Source organism: Babylonia areolata, chromosome 6, assembly GCF_041734735.1.
Source record: "Babylonia areolata isolate BAREFJ2019XMU chromosome 6, ASM4173473v1, whole genome shotgun sequence".
NCBI lineage: Eukaryota > Metazoa > Mollusca > Gastropoda > Neogastropoda > Buccinidae > Babylonia > Babylonia areolata.
In genome coordinates, this window is record NC_134881.1 from 53471527 (window position 1) to 53491522 (window position 19996).

General features: G+C 44.1%; 1 protein-coding gene across 2 annotated transcripts; it reads left to right on the forward strand.

Moving 5' to 3' along the window:
* The first annotated feature begins 486 nt into the window (after positions 1 to 486).
* LOC143283448 (uncharacterized) lies at positions 487 to 19538 on the forward strand. Of its 2 annotated transcripts, none has more exons than XM_076589684.1 (7): positions 487 to 555; positions 2318 to 2590; positions 3372 to 3595; positions 5566 to 5773; positions 6343 to 6465; positions 8210 to 8348; positions 18774 to 19538. In XM_076589684.1, the coding sequence occupies exons 1-7, from the start codon at positions 516 to 518 to the stop codon at positions 19417 to 19419; spliced, it is 1653 nt and encodes a 550-aa protein (XP_076445799.1). In that variant the 5' UTR covers positions 487 to 515; the 3' UTR covers positions 19420 to 19538. The 2 variants fall into 2 exon arrangements, with proteins under 2 accessions (XP_076445799.1, XP_076445800.1); XM_076589685.1 differs by having other exon boundaries at positions 18777 to 19538.
* Positions 19539 to 19996: the final 458 nt, after the last annotated feature.

A 19996-nucleotide genomic window follows, 5' to 3' on the forward strand; every position in this document is an offset into this window, starting at 1 on the left:
TTCTGGCTTTAAAGCGCAGAGACATAATGAATCATGAATCACTACCAACAACTAGTTAAGGTACGAAAATGATTAATTATGTTTTGCCATTGCCTTATTCAAGTTTCTTCTCACAAGGATGATCTCAAACTGATACAGTGAGGATGAAAGATTTATTTATACATTTATTTATTCATTTATTTGTTTATCTGTCTGTTATTTATCTACTTATTTGTGCGCCTTGTGTAGGTTTCTTTATGTATATTATGTTTGCAACGGGTCACAGGCCTATACGCAATTAAAACATTTGTTCTTGTTCTTGTTCTTGCTCTCTCTCTCTCTCTCTCTCTCTCTGTATATATATATATATATATATATATATATATATATATATAGATATATATATATAGATATATATATAGATATATATAGATAGATATATATATATATATGAGACGTAATAGGGTGATGACAGCTCTTTTTACATGTTATATTTTCCGACAGGACGCGGATTTGTCAACAGGTCGCCATTCAAAATGTTCGTGTTGCTGTTCAGTTCTGTACTCTTGCTGACAGGTGAGATGACAAAGCCTACTCTTTTTTTTCTTTTTTCTTTTTTTTTCTTTTTTCTTTTTTTTTTTATCGTGAGATATATATATATATATATATATTGGTTTTTGTGGGGGTGGGGGTGGGGGGGTTAATCAATCAATTTAGTTTATGTGAATGACATAACACGAATCACACAACATCATACAGCAGCACATGGTATTGCATTACATTACATTACATTACATTACAGTGATATCTTTAAATATTTCATCGAACCATTATGATTTAGCTAAAATTCAGACTTGAATGACAGTGGTATTACAAACAGTACGAATTTACATTAAGGAGATAAAAATAAACACACAAAAAACCGCTACTGAACCGTAAAAAGCAGTCTTGATTAACACTGGTATTGGTTACAAACGATACTTATCTGTTGTTTGATAGTGTATACATAAAAAAAAAGCCACCTTTACTGAACTAATGAGACACAGTCTTGATGACAGTGTCGTCTCAAGTGACTGGAAACGTTGACTGTTTTTGACTTTTTGAATTCATTATCATTTGTTTCGCTTGTCAGATTAACGACTTCTCTTTTAAGAAGTGCATTCAGAAATGTTCTGTAATTGTGTTTAGATAATTCCATTTCAAACTCCACCCTGCATATACCTGGTTTCCCCCCAAACTCACCATTCATCCCCCTCCCCTAGCCGATAATACTCAAATGTGAAAATCAATACTTTTACAAAAAATGTCTACAATCACCAATATCTGTGACGGGAACTTCTTCTGCGTTCACTCGTATGCGCACGAGTGGGCTTTTACGTGTATGACCGTTTTTACCCCGCCATGTAGGCAGCCATACTCCGTTTTCGGGGGTGTGCATGCTGGGTATGTTCTTGTTTCCATAACCCACCGAACGCTGACATGGATTACAGGATCTTTAACGTGCGTATTTGATCTTCTGCTTGCATATACACACGAAGGGGGTTCAGGCACTAAGCAGGTCTGCACATATGTTGACCTGGTAGATCGTAAAAATCTCCACCCTTTACCCACCAGGCGCCGTCACCGTGATTCGAACCCGGGACCCTCAGATTGAAAGTCCAACGCTTTAACCACTCGGCTATTGCGCCCGTCAGTGACGGGAACAAAACTCCTCCCCCATGATGATAGCACTGGTTACCAGTTACGACCAGTACTTGTTTGCTGTTTCATACATTAAACACAAATATGAAAACAAGAGAGGCAAGGCCTTCAAGACTCACTTGTGATAAATTAACTCCCCTAGCATTAATTACAGAGTAATTTCCCTTTTTTACTATCTGCACCAAAACGTTTGCAAAATAAATAAAAATTCCATGCTTAGCAAAAGAAGTTCCTGTTTGAACAAAAAATGATAATAATGACTCCTCTTGTTGTTGTGTCAGAATAAGAGGTCAAAGTGCCAAGTTTAGAGAATACAAAAAATATAAATATAACAGTAAATGCAGTTTGCATATAATTAGGCTTCTTTTTTTATTTTTTTTGTGCCCATCCCAGAGGCGCAATATTGTTTTAAACAAGATGACTGGAAAGAACTGAATTTTTCCTATTTTTATGCCCAATTTGGTGTCAACTGACAAAGTATTTGCAGAGAAAATGTCAATGTTAAAGTTTACCACGGAGACACAGACACACGGACACACACACACACACACACACACAGAGAGACAACCGAACACTGGGTTAAAACATACTCACTTTGTTTACACAAGTGAGTCAATAATATCTCCCTCTCTCGCAGGTGCTCACTGTCGTACTCAGCTGAGAACGGCCAAGACGACCGTCCCCAATGGCACCCACCCCTCCACGACAGAGGACAGCAGAGTCGTGTCCTGCGAGACCCCCAACGCCACGCTGGTCATCAGGACCGCCTACTACCTGACCCCCACACAGAGGATGACGTCAGAGGACGTCATCAAGGTCTACCGTCATTGCGAGAATCGGCTGGAGTGGTGTGACGTCACTAAGGCCGGGGTGGACAGGGAGTTTGAGTTGTCTTATTATTGCCTGGAAGGTGAGTATGTTTTAAGATGTCTTAGTATTGTCTGGGTGGTGCGTATGTTTTAAGATGTCTTAGTTTTGTCTGGGTGGTGCGTATGTTTTAAGATGTCTTATCATTGCCTGGGTGGTGAGTATTTTTTAAGATGTCTTAGTATTGTCTGGGTGGTGCGTATGTTTTAAGATGTCTTATTATTGCCTGGATGATGGGTATGTTTTAAGATGTCTTAGCATTGCCTAGATGATGGGTATGTTTTAAGATGTCTTATTATTGCCTAGATGATGGGTATGTTTTAAGATGTCTGATTATTGCCTAGATGATGGGTATGTTGTAAGATGTCTTATTATTGCCTGGATGGTAAGTAAGGAGTCTGAGATGTCTTGTCATTGCCTGGATGGTAAGTAAGGAGTCTGAGATGTCTTATCATTGCCTGGATGGTAAGTAAGGAGTTTGAGATGTCTTATCATTGCCTGGATGGTAAGTATTGTGGTCAGTCCTTGACATCAAAGGCGTCAGACAATAGGCCGTTAAGCGCCACCTGCATTACAGTAGGTATGTTGCTTTTACCAGTCAGTACAGCAAAAGTGGTGAACAGAAATCAGCTCACTCACCAACCAACAGTGGATAGAAAAATAATAAAATTTTAAAGACAATGAAAAGAGACCATACCAATGAAGGCATTGCTGACCTGTGTGTGTGTGTGTGTGTGTGTGGTGTGTGTGTGTGGTGTGTGTGTGTGTGTGGTGTGTGTGTGTGTGTGGTGTGTGTGTGTGTGTGTGTGTGTGTGTCGCCCCAGGCCCTTTCCTCAACCCCTGCTCCAACACCACCTCGGCCAACTCCACCTCTCTGCTCTTCAACTACTCACGTCACGCCGGCGACTGTGACGTCACCTGTCAGTGCAACATCTGGCCTCTGACGTCACAAGGGCACGTCACGCTTCACATCCGGGCGCTGAACCTCTTCCAGGAGTGGGGCCGCGAGGGGGATGACGGGAAGGATGACGTAACGGATGACGTAAAGGTTCTGTATTGGCTGACAGCTGAGCAGTTTGGGTTTTCTGCTTGTGATTGTATGCTTACAGTTCAGTTCAGTTGCTCAAGGAGGCGTCACTGCCGGAGTTCGGACACCTCCATTGATAATACCGCTACACCTTATCCGTCTGCTAAGCAGATGCCTGACCAGCAGCGTAACCTCGTTACGAGCTTAGTCAGGCCTTGAGGAGAACTAAGATATATAAAGAAAAATAGACGGGCGCAATAGCCGAGTGGTTAAAGCGTTGGACTGCCAATCTGAGGGTCTCGGGTTCGAATCACGGTGACGGCGCCTGGTGGGTAAAGGGTGGAGATTTTTACGATCTCCCAGGTCAACATACGTGCAGACCTGCTAGTGCCTGAACCCCCTTCGTGTGTATATGAAAGCAGAAGATCAAATACGCACGTTAAAGATCCTGTAATCCATGTCAGCGTTCGGTGGGTTATGGAAACAAGAACATACCCAGCATGCACACCCCCGAAAACGGAGTATGGCTGCCTACATGGCGGGGTAAAAACGGTCATACACGTAAAAGCCCACTCGTGTGCATACAAGTGAACGCAGAAGAAGAAGAAGAATAAAGAAAAATAAAACAAATTTCATGGATAAATAATTATGTAAATGAACAGCTGAATAAAGGTGATAGATAATAATATAAAAATTAAAAATGATAGTAATAATATTTAAAAGAACAATATGAATAATGAATAATATGACTAACAATAATGATGACAGATAAGATAATAGATATTGATAGATTAAGATGATAGATAATGATGACAGATAAACACACACACACACACACACACACACAAACAAACACAAACACACACACACACACAAACAAACACAAACACACACACACACACACAAACAAACACAAACACACACACACACACACACACAAACACACACACACACACACGCGTGCGGGGGGGGGGGGGTGGGGGGGGGGGGCGGATCTTGTATGTTTGTTTGTTCTTTTTCAGATTGTCAATTTAGATGTTTGTTTCTGTTTATAATCCACTGCCGGACTGACATCGTGTTTCATGGTGCTCAGTGCACGTTATGTTACGTTTGTTCAACAGGTATTTATCTATTATTTATCATTATCTATTTACTTTTTTTTCTCGAGACATGACTAAGCGCATTGGGTTACGCGGCTGGTCAGGCATCTGCTTGGCATATGCATGTGGTGTAGCCTATATGGATTTGTCCGAACGCAGTGACGCCTCCTTGACTGAGCTACTGAAACTGAAACTCAACGGGTGCATCACTGAGTTGTTCACTGCCGCGAGCACAACCATAACGTTCGATTTGTTGTTGTTCTATGTGATTACTTAACCTTGATAATAAAATCATGTGTAATCAATCCCAAATGTCAGCTTGTTGTTGCTCTATGTGATTACAATGTCCTGACTTAACCTTGATGATAAAATCACGTGTAATCAATCCCAAATGTCAGCTTGTTGTTGCTCTATGTGATTACAATGTCCTGACTTAACCTTGATAATGAAATCACGTGTAATCAATCCCAAATGTCAGCTTGTTGTTCTATTTGATTACAATGTCCTGACTTAACCTTGATAATGAAATCACGTTTAATCAATCCCAAATGTCAACTTGTTGCTCTATGTGATTACAATGTCCTGACTTAACCTTGATGATAAAATCACGTTTAATCAATCCCAAATGTCAACTTGTTGTTGCTCTATGTGATTACAATGTCCTGACTTAACCTTGATGATAAAATCACGTTTGATTATAAACCAAAAGGTCAGCTTCAAGTTCTTGTAGTGCCGTCTACGTGATTACAATGTCTCTTAACTTTAACTTTGATGATAAAATCACGTTTGATTATAAACCAAAAGGTCAGCTTCTTGCTGCTCTATGTGTTTACAATGTCTCTTAACTTTACCTTGTTGATAAACTCACCGTTTGATCAAACCATTTAAAAGGTCCCCGATCCGGATGGGTGTAACTCCACGACGGAAGAGCCTGGTGGCCCCAGCGTGCTGTTCGCGTCCCCGGAGCGGCAGTGGGAGGTGGAAAGAAGGGCGACGCCCGTGCAGTGGCAGCTGAAGGGGAGAGAGAGCTCTTCTTTCTCCCTCACCTTCCATCGGATGCACGCCGTCACGTTCGGACGGCTATGGGTGGACCTGCAAGGTTTGTGAGGAGCAGTGTGTGTGTGTCTGTGTCACGTGTGTGTGTGTGTGTGTGCGTGTGTGTGTGTCTGTGTGTGTGTGTGTGTGTCTGTGTGTGACTGTGTCTGTGTTTGCGTGTCTGTTCCTGTGTGTCACATGTGTGCCAGTCTGTGTGTGTGTGTGTGTGTGCAGGGGTGGGGTGGGGTGGGGTGGGTGTTTGTGTGTGTGTGTGGTGAGGTGTGTGTTGGGGGTATGTATATGATTTTACGTGTTTGAACGTATGTTTGTATGTATGTATGGATTGTTTATGTGTGTATAGTTTGTTTATGAATATATATATATATATATATATATATATATATATATATATATATGTATATATGAGAGAGGTGTGTGTGTGTGTGTGCGCGCGCGCGCGGGTGTGTGTATATAAATTTGACTGATGTAATGTGGTATGTCGGCATAATATCATGCGTTTTTGAACTGAAAGCATCTGGAGCAGATTGCTACATAAGTATCCATCATCATCATCATCATCATCATCGCCATCACCATCATCACCATCATCGTGTTTGGTGTGTACAAACCCAGGACAGAGGATGGAGGTGTCGTGCGGAGCGACAGTGGAGCCACGCCTGTGGCGGCCCCTCACTTCGGGGAGTCCCCCTCTGCACACCTCGTCTCCGGGAAAACCCGTTGTCTCCTCCACTGCCTGTCAGTCTGAGGGTCTTTGTGGTACACACACACACACGCACGCACACACACACACACATACACGCACGCACGCACACCCACACACATACACGCACACACACACACACACACACACACAGAGGGAGAGAGAGAGGGTATACTGTTTGTATTGTGTCATACAGAGAACGTGTTATTAAGAGAGAAAGAGGGGGTGGGGATTTGGCAATATTGTAGTTTATTAATATATATATAAATTTTATATATAGATATAGATATACATATATTAAAAAAAACAGCAGTAGTCCTGTGTTATACAGAAAACATTTGACACCTAGACAAGAATAGTTTCTGTCATCTGTCTCAGTTTGATGAACACTCGTTACAGATGGGGAGCACAGACGTAAACGGGATCGATATATATATATATATATATAATGCAAGCACCGATACCCTCGCCCCACCCCCACCACTGATCCCCAAGTCCCGGCCACACCCTGGAACTTTCCCCGCCCAGTTTCGGTTCATTCATTCTTGCTGTTTTTTAATCAGACCATCAGGAAGCACACGTGAGCCGTGAAAGAATTCCTGTCTTGTCTCCAATGAATGTTCATCAAATTTATTTTCATTAACCCACTCAGTACGGCCAGTCCTCTCTTCTCCTCTACACAGACCCCTCGGATGTCCAGTGGGTGTCTGAATGACCCAACCTTTAGCTTCCGGTCGTCAGAATTGTGGTATTCTTTGTCAACATTCACCTCTTCAGTACAAGAGCCTTCCGCTTGCAATATTTTGATGATGGTAACTGGGGTGAAACGCTGTTAACGTCGTCTCTTTCGCCGTTCGTATGGAGAGAGTTAACCCACTGTGGTGCAGATAAGGGGGAAAGTGACAGAGTGGTCCAGACGCTCGTCAGGAGTCTGTGAGGGTCTGGGTTCGAATCCCTTTCTCCCAAGTTGGACTGGAAAGTCAGACTGAGCGTCTGGTCAATCGGATGAAACGATAAACGCGCTTGGCGCACTGGAAAAGAACCCTTGGCAACGAGAATGTTGTCCTCGGGCAAAGAAATTCTCTAGAAGAAATCCACTGGTAGGCACTCAAATATGTATGCACGCACTCAAGGCCTGACTAAGCGCGTTGGGTTGTGCTGTTTGTTAGGCATCTGCCTTGCAAATAGTAAAGAGTGGTAACTCTCTCCATTCACAAGGTACGCAACTTCAAGTCAGTGCTGCTTACGCTACCGATTCAGCAAGCACACAGGTAAATAATAGGTACATTGGAACAAACCCAAACACTTCCTCAAAAAAAAAAAAAAGGAAGCGCCGGGCCTGTCCTTACACCGATCATTTGACATGTGCACACAGCAGCAAAGACAGAAGAAATGTGCAAACACAAATTAGCTTTTATTCAAGACTGGCATAGCCTCTTAACTCTCTCCATACGAACGGCGAAAGAGACGACGTTAACAGCGTTTCACCCCAATTACCATCATCAAAATATTGCAAGCGGAAGGCTCTTATACTGAAGAGGTGAATGTTGACAAAGAATACCACAATTCTGACGACGGAAGCTAAAGGTTGGGTCATTGAGACACCCACTGGACATCCGAGGGGTCTGTGTAGAGGAGAAGAGAGTGGCCGTACTTAGTGAGTTAAATCCTGAACAAGCCACACAGCCAAAGGTTCTGCTCAGCAGATGTGGTGCAGCGTGTGATAGATTCGTCCGAACGGCATGAGGCCTCCTGAAGAAACTGAAACAAACTGTGCAGATAAACCCGGGCATCTGGTGACCTATGCAGCAGTGGCGGGGGCGATGGTGTTGCTGCTGACCGTCGTCATCATCATCATCGTGGCCAAGTGTAGACGACGACGACGACGAATTCAACACGTTCACCCGCACAGCGGAAGGTAAGGTCTCCTCAGATATCTCCAGCGGTATGTCTCTCTTCGGTTTTTTTTTTGGGGGGAAGGGGGGGTTCTTTGTTGTTGCTGTTCCATTTCTTCCCGTTCTTTGTTTCTTTGCCTCTTTCTTTGCTCTGTGCCCTCATTTCTTCAGCCTCTCTTTCTTTGCTCTGTGCCCTCATTTCATCAGCCTCTCTTTCTTTCTTTGCTCTGTGCCCTCATTTCTTCAGCCTCTCTTTCTTTGCTCTGTGCCCTCATTTCTTCAGCCTCTCTCTCTTTGCTCTGCGCCCTCATTTCTTCAGCCTCTCTTTCTTTGCTCTGTGCCCTCATTTCTTCAGCCTCTCTTTCTTTGTTCTATGCCCTCATTTCTTCAGCCTCTCTTTCTGTGTTCTATGCCCTCATTTCTTTAGCCTTTCTTTCTTTGCTCTGCGCCCTCATTTCTTCAGCCTCTTTCATTTCATCAGCCTCTCTTTCATTTCATCAGCCTCTCTCTCTTTCTTTGCTCTGTTCCCTCATTTCTTCAGCCTCTCTTTCTTTGTTCTGTGCCCTCATTTCTTCAGCCTCTTTCTTTGTTCTATGCCCTCATTTCTTCAGCCTCTCTTTCTTTGCTCTGTGCCCTCATTTCTTCAGCCTCTCTTTCTTTCTTTGCTCTGTGCCCTCATTTCTTCAGTCTCTCTTTCATTTCATCAGCCTCTCTTTCTTTGCTCTGTGCCCTCGTTTCTTCAGCCTCTCTTTCTTTGCTCTGTGCCCTCATTTCTTTAGCCTCTTTCTTTCTTTGCTCTGTGCCCTCATTTCTTTAGCCTCTTTCTTTCTTTGCTCTGTGCCCTCATTTCTTTAGCCTCTTTCTTTCTTTGCTCTGTGCCCTCATTTCATCAGCCTCTCTTTCTTTCTTTGCTCTGTGCCCTCATTTCTTTAGCCTCTCTTTCTTTCTTTGCTCTGTGCCCTCATTTCATCAGCCTCTCTTTCTTTGCTCTGTTCCCTCATTTCTTCAGCCTCTCTTTCTTTGCTCTGTGCCCTCATTTCTTCAGCCTCTTTCTTTGCTCTGTGCCCTCATTTCTTCAGCCTCTCTTTCTTTGTTCTGTGCCCTCATTTCTTTAGCCTCTCTTTCTTTGCTCTGTGCCCTCGTTTCATCAGCCTCTCTTTCTTTGCTCTGTGCCTTCATTTCTTCAGCCTCTTTCTTTGCTCTGTGCCCTCATTTCTTCAGCCTCTCTTTCTTTGTTCTGTGCCCTCATTTCTTTAGCCTCTCTTTCTTTGCTCTGTGCCCTCATTTCTTTAGCCTCTCTTTCTTTCTTTGCTCTGTGCCATCATTTCTTTAGCCTGTCTTTCTTTGCTCTGTGCCCTCATTTCATCAGCCTCTCTTTCTTTGCTCTGTGCCCTCATTTCTTCAGCCTCTTTCTTTGCTCTGTGCCCTCATTTCTTCAGCCTCTCTTTCTTTGTTCTGTGCCCTCATTTCTTTAGCCTCTTTCTTTCTTTGCTCTGTGCCCTCATTTCTTCAGCCTCTCTTTCTTTCTTTGCTCTGTGCCCTCATTTCTTCAGCCTCTCTTTCTTTCTTTGCTCTGTGCCCTCATTTCTTCAGCCTCTCTTTGCTCTGTGCCCTCATTTCTTCAGCCTCTCTTTCTTTGCTCTGTGCCCTCATTTCTTTAGCCTCTCTTTCTTTGCTCTGTGCCCTCATTTCTTCAGCCTCTCTTTCTTTGCTCTGTGCCCTCATTTCTTCAGCCTCTCTCTCTTTCTTTGCTCTGCGCCCTCATTTCTTCAGCCTCTCTTTCTTTGCTCTGTGCCCTCATTTCTTCAGCCTCTCTTTCTTTGTTCTATGCCCTCATTTCTTCAGCCTCTCTTTCTTTGTTCTATGCCCTCATTTCTTTAGCCTTTCTTTCTTTGCTCTGCGCCCTCATTTCTTCAGCCTCTCTTTCATTTCATCAGCCTCTCTTTCATTTCATCAGCCTCTCTCTCTTTCTTTCCTCTGTTCCCTCATTTCTTCAGCCTCTCTTTCTTTGTTCTGTGCCCTCATTTCTTCAGCCTCTTTCTTTGTTCTATGCCCTCATTTCTTCAGCCTCTCTTTCTTCTTTCATTTCATCAGCCTCTCTTTCTTTGCTCTGTGCCCTCGTTTCTTCAGCCTCTCTTTCTTTGCTCTGTGCCCTCATTTCTTTAGCCTCTTTCTTTCTTTGCTCTGTGCCCTCATTTCTTTAGCCTCTTTCTTTCTTTGCTCTGTGCCCTCATTTCTTTAGCCTCTTTCTTTCTTTGCTCTGTGCCCTCATTTCATCAGCCTCTCTTTCTTTCTTTGCTCTGTGCCCTCATTTCTTTAGCCTCTCTTTCTTTCTTTGCTCTGTGCCCTCATTTCATCAGCCTCTCTTTCTTTGCTCTGTTCCCTCATTTCTTCAGCCTCTCTTTCTTTGCTCTGTTCCCTCATTTCTTCAGCCTCTCTTTCTTTGCTCTGTGCCCTCATTTCTTCAGCCTCTTTCTTTGCTCTGTGCCCTCATTTCTTCAGCCTCTCTTTCTTTGTTCTGTGCCCTCATTTCTTTAGCCTCTTTCTTTCTTTGCTCTGTGCCCTCATTTCTTCAGCCTCTCTTTCTTTCTTTGCTCTGTGCCCTCATTTCGTCAGCCTCTCTTTCTTTCTTTGCTCTGTGCCCTCATTTCTTCAGCCTCTCTTTCTTTGTTCTGTGCTCTCATTTCTTCAGCCTCTCTTTCTTTCTTTGCTCTGTGCCCTCATTTCTTCAGCCTCTCTTTGCTCTGTGCCCTCATTTCTTCAGCCTCTCTTTCTTTGCTCTGTGCCCTCATTTCTTTAGCCTCTCTTTCTTTGCTCTGTGCCCTCATTTCTTCAGCCTCTCTCTCTTTCTTTGCTCTGCGCCCTCATTTCTTCAGCCTCTCTTTCTTTGCTCTGTGCCCTCATTTCTTCAGCCTCTCTTTCTTTGTTCTATGCCCTCATTTCTTCAGCCTCTCTTTCTTTGTTCTATGCCCTCATTTCTTTAGCCTTTCTTTCTTTGCTCTGCGCCCTCATTTCTTCAGCCTCTCTTTCATTTCATCAGCCTCTCTTTCATTTCATCAGCCTCTCTCTCTTTCTTTGCTCTGTTCCCTCATTTCTTCAGCCTCTCTTTCTTTGTTCTGTGCCCTCATTTCTTCAGCCTCTTTCTTTGTTCTATGCCCTCATTTCTTCAGCCTCTCTTTCTTTGCTCTGCGCCCTCATTTCTTCAGCCTCTCTTTCATTTCATCAGCCTCTCTTTCATTTCATCAGCCTCTCTTTCTTTCTTTGCTCTGTGCCCTCATTTCTTCAGTCTCTCTTTCATTTCATCAGCCTCTCTTTCTTTGCTCTGTGCCCTCGTTTCTTCAGCCTCTCTTTCTTTGCTCTGTGCCCTCATTTCTTTAGCCTCTTTCTTTCTTTGCTCTGTGCCCTCATTTCTTTAGCCTCTTTCTTTCTTTGCTCTGTGCCCTCATTTCATCAGCCTCTCTTTCTTTCTTTGCTCTGTGCCCTCATTTCTTTAGCCTCTCTTTCTTTCTTTGCTCTGTGCCCTCATTTCATCAGCCTCTCTTTCTTTGCTCTGTTCCCTCATTTCTTCAGCCTCTCTTTCTTTGCTCTGTGCCCTCATTTCTTCAGCCTCTTTCTTTGCTCTGTGCCCTCATTTCTTCAGCCTCTCTTTCTTTGTTCTGTGCCCTCATTTCTTTAGCCTCTCTTTCTTTGCTCTGTGCCCTCGTTTCTTCAGCCTCTCTTTCTTTCTTTGCTCTGTGCCCTCATTTCTTCAGCCTCTCTTTCTTTGTTCTGTGCTCTCATTTCTTCAGCCTCTCTTTCTTTCTTTGCTCTGTGCCCTCATTTCTTCAGCCTCTCTTTGCTCTGTGCCCTCATTTCTTCAGCCTCTCTTTCTTTGCTCTGTGCCCTCATTTCTTTAGCCTCTCTTTCTTTGCTCTGTGCCCTCATTTCTTCAGCCTCTCTTTCTTTGCTCTGTGCCCTCATTTCTTCAGCCTCTCTCTCTTTCTTTGCTCTGCGCCCTCATTTCTTCAGCCTCTCTTTCTTTGCTCTGTGCCCTCATTTCTTAAGCCTCTCTTTCTTTGTTCTATGCCCTCATTTCTTCAGCCTCTCTTTCTTTGTTCTATGCCCTCATTTCTTTAGCCTTTCTTTCTTTGCTCTGCGCCCTCATTTCTTCAGCCTCTCTTTCATTTCATCAGCCTCTCTTTCATTTCATCAGCCTCTCTCTCTTTCTTTGCTCTGTTCCCTCATTTCTTCAGCCTCTCTTTCTTTGTTCTGTGCCCTCATTTCTTCAGCCTCTTTCTTTGTTCTATGCCCTCATTTCTTCAGCCTCTCTTTCTTTGCTCTGTGCCCTCATTTCTTCAGCCTCTCTTTCTTTCTTTGCTCTGTGCCCTCATTTCTTCAGTCTCTCTTTCATTGCTCTGTGCCCTCGTTTCTTCAGCCTCTCTTTCTTTGCTCTGTGCCCTCATTTCTTTAGCCTCTTTCTTTCTTTGCTCTGTGCCCTCATTTCTTTAGCCTCTTTCTTTCTTTGCTCTGTGCCCTCATTTCTTTAGCCTCTTTCTTTCTTTGCTCTGTGCCCTCATTTCATCATCCTCTCTTTCTTTCTTTGCTCTGTGCCCTCATTTCTTTAGCCTCTCTTTCTTTCTTTGCTCTGTGCCCTCATTTCATCAGCCTCTCTTTCTTTGCTCTGTTCCCTCATTTCTTCAGCCTCTCTTTCTTTGCTCTGTGCCCTCATTTCTTCATCCTCTTTCTTTGCTCTGTGCCCTCATTTCTTCAGCCTCTCTTTCTTTGTTCTGTGCCCTCATTTCTTTAGCCTCTCTTTGCTCTGTGCCCTCGTTTCTTCAGCCTCTCTTTCTTTGCTCTGTGCCCTCATTTCTTCAGCCTCTTTCTTTGCTCTGTGCCCTCATTTCTTCAGCCTCTCTTTCTTTGCTCTGTGCCCTCATTTCTTTAGCCTCTCTTTCTTTGCTCTGTGCCCTCATTTCTTTAGCCTCTCTTTCTTTCTTTGCTCTGTGCCCTCATTTCTTTAGCCTCTCTTTCTTTGCTCTGTGCCCTCATTTCATCAGCCTCTCTTTCTTTGCTCTGTGCCCTCATTTCTTCAGCCTCTTTCTTTCTTTGCTCTGTGCCCTCATTTCTTCAGCCTCTCTTTCTTTCTTTGTTCTATGCCCTCATTTCGTCAGCCTCTTTCTTTGCTCTGTTCCCTCATTTCTTCGGCCTCTCTTTCTTTGTTCTATGCCCTCATTTCTTCAGCCTCTCTTTCTTTCTTTGCTCTGTGCCCTCATTTCTTCAGCCTCTCTGTGCTCTGTGCCCTCATTTCTTCAGCCTCTCTTTCTTTGCTCTGTGCCCTCATTTCTTTAGCCTCTCTTTCTTTGCTCTGTGCCCTCATTTCTTCAGCCTCTTTCTTTGCTCTGTGCCCTCATTTCATCAGCCTCTCTTTCTTTGTTCTATGCCCTCATTTCTTCAGCCTCTCTTTCTTTCTTTGCTCTGTGCCCTCATTTCTTCAGCCTCTCTTTCTTTGCTCTGTGCCCTCATTTCTTCAGCCTCTCTTTCTTTGCTCTGTGCCCTCATTTCTTCAGCCTCTCTTTCTTTGCTCTGTGCCCTCATTTCTTTAGCCTCTCTTTCTTTCTTTGCTCTGTGCCCTCATTTCTTCAGCCTCTCTTTCTTTGCTCTGTGCCCTCATTTCTTCAGCCTCTCTTTGCTCTGTGCCCTCATTTCTTCAACCTCTTTCTTTCTTTGCTCTGTGCCCTCATTTCATCAGCCTCTCTTTCTTTGCTCTGTGCCCTCATTTCTTCAGCCTCTCTTTCTTTCTTTGCTCTGTGCCCTCATTTCTTCAGCCTCTCTTTCTTTCTTTGCTCTGTGCCCTCATTTCTTCAGCCTCTCTTTCTTTGCTCTATGCCCTCATTTCTTTAGCCTCTTTCTTTCTTTGCTCTGTGCCCTCATTTCTTTAGCCTCTTTCTTTCTTTGCTCTGTGCCCTCATTTCATCAGCCTCTCTTTCTTTCTTTGCTCTGTGCCCTCATTTCTTTAGCCTCTCTTTCTTTCTTTGCTCTGTGCCCTCATTTCATCAGCCTCTCTTTCTTTGCTCTGTGCCCTCATTTCTTCAGCCTCTCTTTCTTTGCTCTGTGCCCTCATTTCTTCAGCCTCTTTCTTTGCTCTGTGCCCTCATTTCTTCAGCCTCTCTTTCTTTGCTCTGTGCCCTCATTTCTTTAGCCTCTCTTTCTTTGCTCTGTGCCCTCGTTTCTTCAGCCTCTCTTTCTTTCTTTGCTCTGTGCCCTCATTTCTTCAGCCTCTCTTTCTTTGTTCTGTGCTCTCATTTCTTCAGCCTCTCTTTCTTTCTTTGCTCTGTGCCCTCATTTCTTCAGCCTCTCTTTGCTCTGTGCCCTCATTTCTTCAGCCTCTCTTTCTTTGCTCTGTGCCCTCATTTCTTTAGCCTCTCTTTCTTTGCTCTGTGCCCTCATTTCTTCAGCCTCTCTTTCTTTGCTCTGTGCCCTCATTTCTTCAGCCTCTCTCTCTTTCTTTGCTCTGCGCCCTCATTTCTTCAGCCTCTCTTTCTTTGCTCTGTGCCCTCATTTCTTAAGCCTCTCTTTCTTTGTTCTATGCCCTCATTTCTTCAGCCTCTCTTTCTTTGTTCTATGCCCTCATTTCTTTAGCCTTTCTTTCTTTGCTCTGCGCCCTCATTTCTTCAGCCTCTCTTTCATTTCATCAGCCTCTCTTTCATTTCATCAGCCTCTCTCTCTTTCTTTGCTCTGTTCCCTCATTTCTTCAGCCTCTCTTTCTTTGTTCTGTGCCCTCATTTCTTCAGCCTCTTTCTTTGTTCTATGCCCTCATTTCTTCAGCCTCTCTTTCTTTGCTCTGTGCCCTCATTTCTTCAGCCTCTCTTTCTTTCTTTGCTCTGTGCCCTCATTTCTTCAGTCTCTCTTTCATTGCTCTGTGCCCTCGTTTCTTCAGCCTCTCTTTCTTTGCTCTGTGCCCTCATTTCTTTAGCCTCTTTCTTTCTTTGCTCTGTGCCCTCATTTCTTTAGCCTCTTTCTTTCTTTGCTCTGTGCCCTCATTTCTTTAGCCTCTTTCTTTCTTTGCTCTGTGCCCTCATTTCATCATCCTCTCTTTCTTTCTTTGCTCTGTGCCCTCATTTCTTTAGCCTCTCTTTCTTTCTTTGCTCTGTGCCCTCATTTCATCAGCCTCTCTTTCTTTGCTCTGTTCCCTCATTTCTTCAGCCTCTCTTTCTTTGCTCTGTGCCCTCATTTCTTCAGCCTCTTTCTTTGCTCTGTGCCCTCATTTCTTCAGCCTCTCTTTCTTTGTTCTGTGCCCTCATTTCTTTAGCCTCTCTTTGCTCTGTGCCCTCGTTTCTTCAGCCTCTCTTTCTTTGCTCTGTGCCCTCATTTCTTCAGCCTCTTTCTTTGCTCTGTGCCCTCATTTCTTCAGCCTCTCTTTCTTTGTTCTGTGCCCTCATTTCTTTAGCCTCTTTCTTTCTTTGCTCTGTGCCCTCATTTCTTCAGCCTCTCTTTCTTTCTTTGCTCTGTGCCCTCATTTCGTCAGCCTCTCTTTCTTTCTTTGCTCTGTGCCCTCATTTCTTCAGCCTCTCTTTCTTTGTTCTGTGCTCTCATTTCTTCAGCCTCTCTTTCTTTCTTTGCTCTGTGCCCTCATTTCTTCAGCCTCTCTGTGCTCTGTGCCCTCATTTCTTCAGCCTCTCTTTCTTTGCTCTGTGCCCTCATTTCTTTAGCCTCTCTTTCTTTGCTCTGTGCCCTCATTTCTTCAGCCTCTTTCTTTGCTCTGTGCCCTCATTTCATCAGCCTCTCTTTCTTTGTTCTGTGCCCTCATTTCTTTAGCCTCTCTTTCTTTCTTTGCTCTGTGCCCTCATTTCTTCAGCCTCTCTTTCTTTGCTCTGTGCCCTCATTTCTTCAGCCTCTCTTTCTTTGCTCTGTGCCCTCATTTCTTTAGCCTCTCTTTCTTTCTTTGCTCTGTGCCCTCATTTCTTCAGCCTCTCTTTCTTTGCTCTGTGCCCTCATTTCTTCAGCCTCTCTTTGCTCTGTGCCCTCATTTCTTCAACCTCTTTCTTTCTTTGCTCTGTGCCCTCATTTCTTCAGCCTCTCTTTCTTTGCTCTGTGCCCTCATTTCTTCAGCCTCTCTTTCTTTCTTTGCTCTGTGCCCTCATTTCTTCAGCCTCTCTTTCTTTCTTTGCTCTGTGCCCTCATTTCTTCAGCCTCTCTTTCTTTGCTCTGTGCCCTCATTTCTTCAGCCTCTCTTTCTTTGCTCTATGCCCTCATTTCTTCAGCCTCTCTTTCTTTGTTCTATGCCCTCATTTCTTCAGCCTCTCTTTCTTTGCTCTGTGCCCTCATTTCTTCAGCCTCTCTCTCTTTCTTTGCTCTGTGCCCTCATTTCTTCAGCCTCTCTTTCTTTGCTCTGTGCCCTCATTTCATCAGCCTCTCTTTCTTTCTTTGCTCTGTGCCCTCATTTCTTCAGCCTCTCTTTCTTTCTTTGCTCTGTGCCCTCATTTCTTCAGCCTCTCTTTCTTTGCTCTGTGCCCTCATTTCTTCAGCCTCTTTCTTTCTTTGCTCTGTGCCCTCATTTCATCAGCCTCTCTTTCTTTGCTCTGTGCCCTCATTTCTTCAGCCTCTCTTTCTTTGCTCTGTGCCCTCATTTCATCAGCCTCTCTTTCTTTGTTCTGTGCCCTCATTTCTTCAGCCTCTCTTTCTTTCTTTGCTCTGTGCCCTCATTTCTTCAGCCTCTTTCTTTCTTTGCTCTGTGCCCTCATTTCATCAGCCTCTCTTTCATTTCATCAGCCTCTCTTTCTTTGCTCTGTGCCCTCATTTCTTCAGCCTCTCTTTCTTTCTTTGCTCTGTGCCCTCATTTCTTCAGCCTCTCTTTCTTTCTTTGCTCTGTGCCCTCATTTCTTCAGCCTCTCTTTCTTTCTTTGCTCTGTGCCCTCATTTCTTCAGCCTCTTTCATTTCATCAACCTCTTTCTTTGCTCTGTGCCCTCATTTCTTCAGCCTCTCTTTCTTTGCTCTGTGCCCTCATTTCTTCAGCCTCTCTTTCTTTGCTCTGTGCCCTCATTTCTTTAGCCTCTTTCTTTCTTTGCTCTGTGCCCTCATTTCTTCAGCCTCTCTTTCTTTGCTCTGTTCCCTCATTTCTTCAGCCTCTCTTTCTTTGCTCTGTGCCCTCATTTCTTCAGCCTCTCTTTCTTTGTTCTGTGCCCTCATTTCTTCAGCCTCTTTCTTTGCTCTGTGCCCTCATTTCTTCAGCCTCTCTTTCTTTGCTCTGTGCCCTCATTTCTTCAGCCTCTCTTTCTTTGTTCTGTGCCCTCATTTCTTCAGCCTCTCTTTCTTTGCTCTGTGCCCTCATTTCTTCAGCCTCTCTTTCTTTGTTCTGTGCCCTCATTTCTTCAGCCTCTCTTTCCCTCCATCCTCTCTTCCTTGTTATTTTTTGGTTCACGAGTCTGCATTTCCTTATTTTATCTCCTGTGTGTGTGTGTGTGTGTGTGTGTGTGTGAGCGGTGTGTGTTAATAGAAGAACAACCCCAACCCGCAGTCTCCCGATTTCATTTTTGTTTTTAATCACCCCCTCCGCACCCCTGCCCCCCAGCATATGTTTTAATAATGTAAAACAAAGAAAAACAAGAGAGGCAAGGCCTTCAAGACTCACTTGTGACACTTTTTTTTATAAAATCCAAGCTTTTTATGTATTTAGTATAATTTCAAAATTAATGAGAAAGATCAGTTTAAAGCAAATTAACTCCCCTAGCATTACAGAGTAATTTCCCGTTTTTACTATCTGCACCAAAAACGTTTGCAAAATAAATAAAACTTCCATGCTTAGCAAAAGAAGTTCCTGTTTGAACAAAAAAATGATAATAATGACTGCTCTAGTTGTTGGGTCAGAATATCAGATCAAAGTGCCAAGTTTAGAGAATACAAAAAATATAAATATAACAGTAAATGCAGTTTGCATATAATTAGGCTTCATTCTTTATTTCCTGGTGCCCATCCTAGAGGTGCAATATTGTTTTAAACAAGATGACTGGAAAGAACTGACTTTTTCCTATTTTTATGCCAAATTTGGTGTCAACTGACAAAGTAGTTGCAGAGAAAATGTTAAAGTTTAACACGGACACACAGACAACCAAACACCGGGTTAAAACATACTCACTTTGTTTACACAAGTGAGTCAAAAATTAGTTGTTTGTTTTCGGGGGTGTGCATGCTGGGCATGTTCTTGTTTCCATAACCCACCGAACGCTGACATGGATTACAGGATCTTTAACGTGCGTATTTGATCTTCTGCTTGCATATACACACGAAGGGGGTTCAGGCACAAGCAGGTCTTCACATATGTTGACCTGGGAGATAGGAAAAATCTCCACCTTTTACCCACCAGGTGCCGTTACCGAGATTCGATCCCGGGACCCTCAGATTGAAGGTCCAACGCTTTTAACCACTCGGCTATCGCGCCCGTAACACGTGCTATGAATGTTGAACTCCACAGAAGGAAAGGATGCAGCGACAACGCCCTCCCTGTGGGAGAAGACCCCGCGGCCTGCCAGGCGAGCAGCAGTGCCGGTAACCCACGTCAGAACGATATCCCGCTCCATCCTGTGGGCGGAATCTGCTCCGCCAACTATTACTCCGAGGTGACGCCGCCCTTCCACGCCGGTGAAGAATTCTGCATCGTCGCCGTCAACAACGATGCCCCCACCTCCTCCTCCTCCACCACCTCCCCTTCTTCGCGCCATCACGAGACGACGAGCTTTTCCCAGTCACGTGGGGTAGAGCAACAGCCAATCGAAACGGAGACAGCGTTTTCCAACCACTATACCACCCTGGGGGAGACGAGAGCGGGTGGCGCCTCCGTGGCTCGTGGAGGAGGGACAGGCGGTGGGAGTGACTACGGGACTCTGAACCACGGGCCCTCGGCCACGCAAGGTCTGGTGGTGGAGCCGAGGCCCGAACCTGTTATCTACGACCACGTGGGGCCTGCTGGAACCTTCGGAGGCGTTGGCGGTGGAGTTGGGGGCGGGGTGGGGGAGGAGGGGGAGGTGGTGGAGTACCACTCGTTGCGTCACTGCATCAGTCAAGAGCCTCGCGTCATCGATAATGTCTACGACACGATGGCCAACGTCTCGGCTACGTAGAGTTTTCTTTCCCTCCATTTGTTCTGTTTATTTCTTATTTCATTTTATTCATCTATTTGTTTATTATGTCTTTGATATTTTTTAGGATTATTATGAGTATCATTATTGTTGGGTTGGGGTTTTTTGTTGTTGTTTTTTGTGGGGGGTTGGGGGGGGGGGGGGGAGTCGAGTGGAGTAGGGGAGAGTATTGGTTCTGTTGTTGTTGTTGTTTTGTATAGGCTATTATTATATTATTTGGCGCAGTCACTTAATTGTTTAATTAAGCGCATGTACTCCACAGTCGGTTATCAACATTGCGTCTGTAAAATCATATTTGTATATAAATTATTGACTCGAATGTACATACAGAAGCCAAGCATAAAACTGGGTGCGTGCGTGTGTAGAGAGAGAGAGAGAGAATGTTTATTTATTGAATTATTTACCGTTTATAACCGAAATGGAATATGCGTTACTTTTTTGACTCACTTGTGTAAACAAAGTGAATCTATGTTTTAACCCGGTGTTCAGTTGTCTGTGTGTGTGTGTGTGTCCGTGGTAAACTTTGACATTTTCTCTGCAACTACTTTGTCAGTTGACA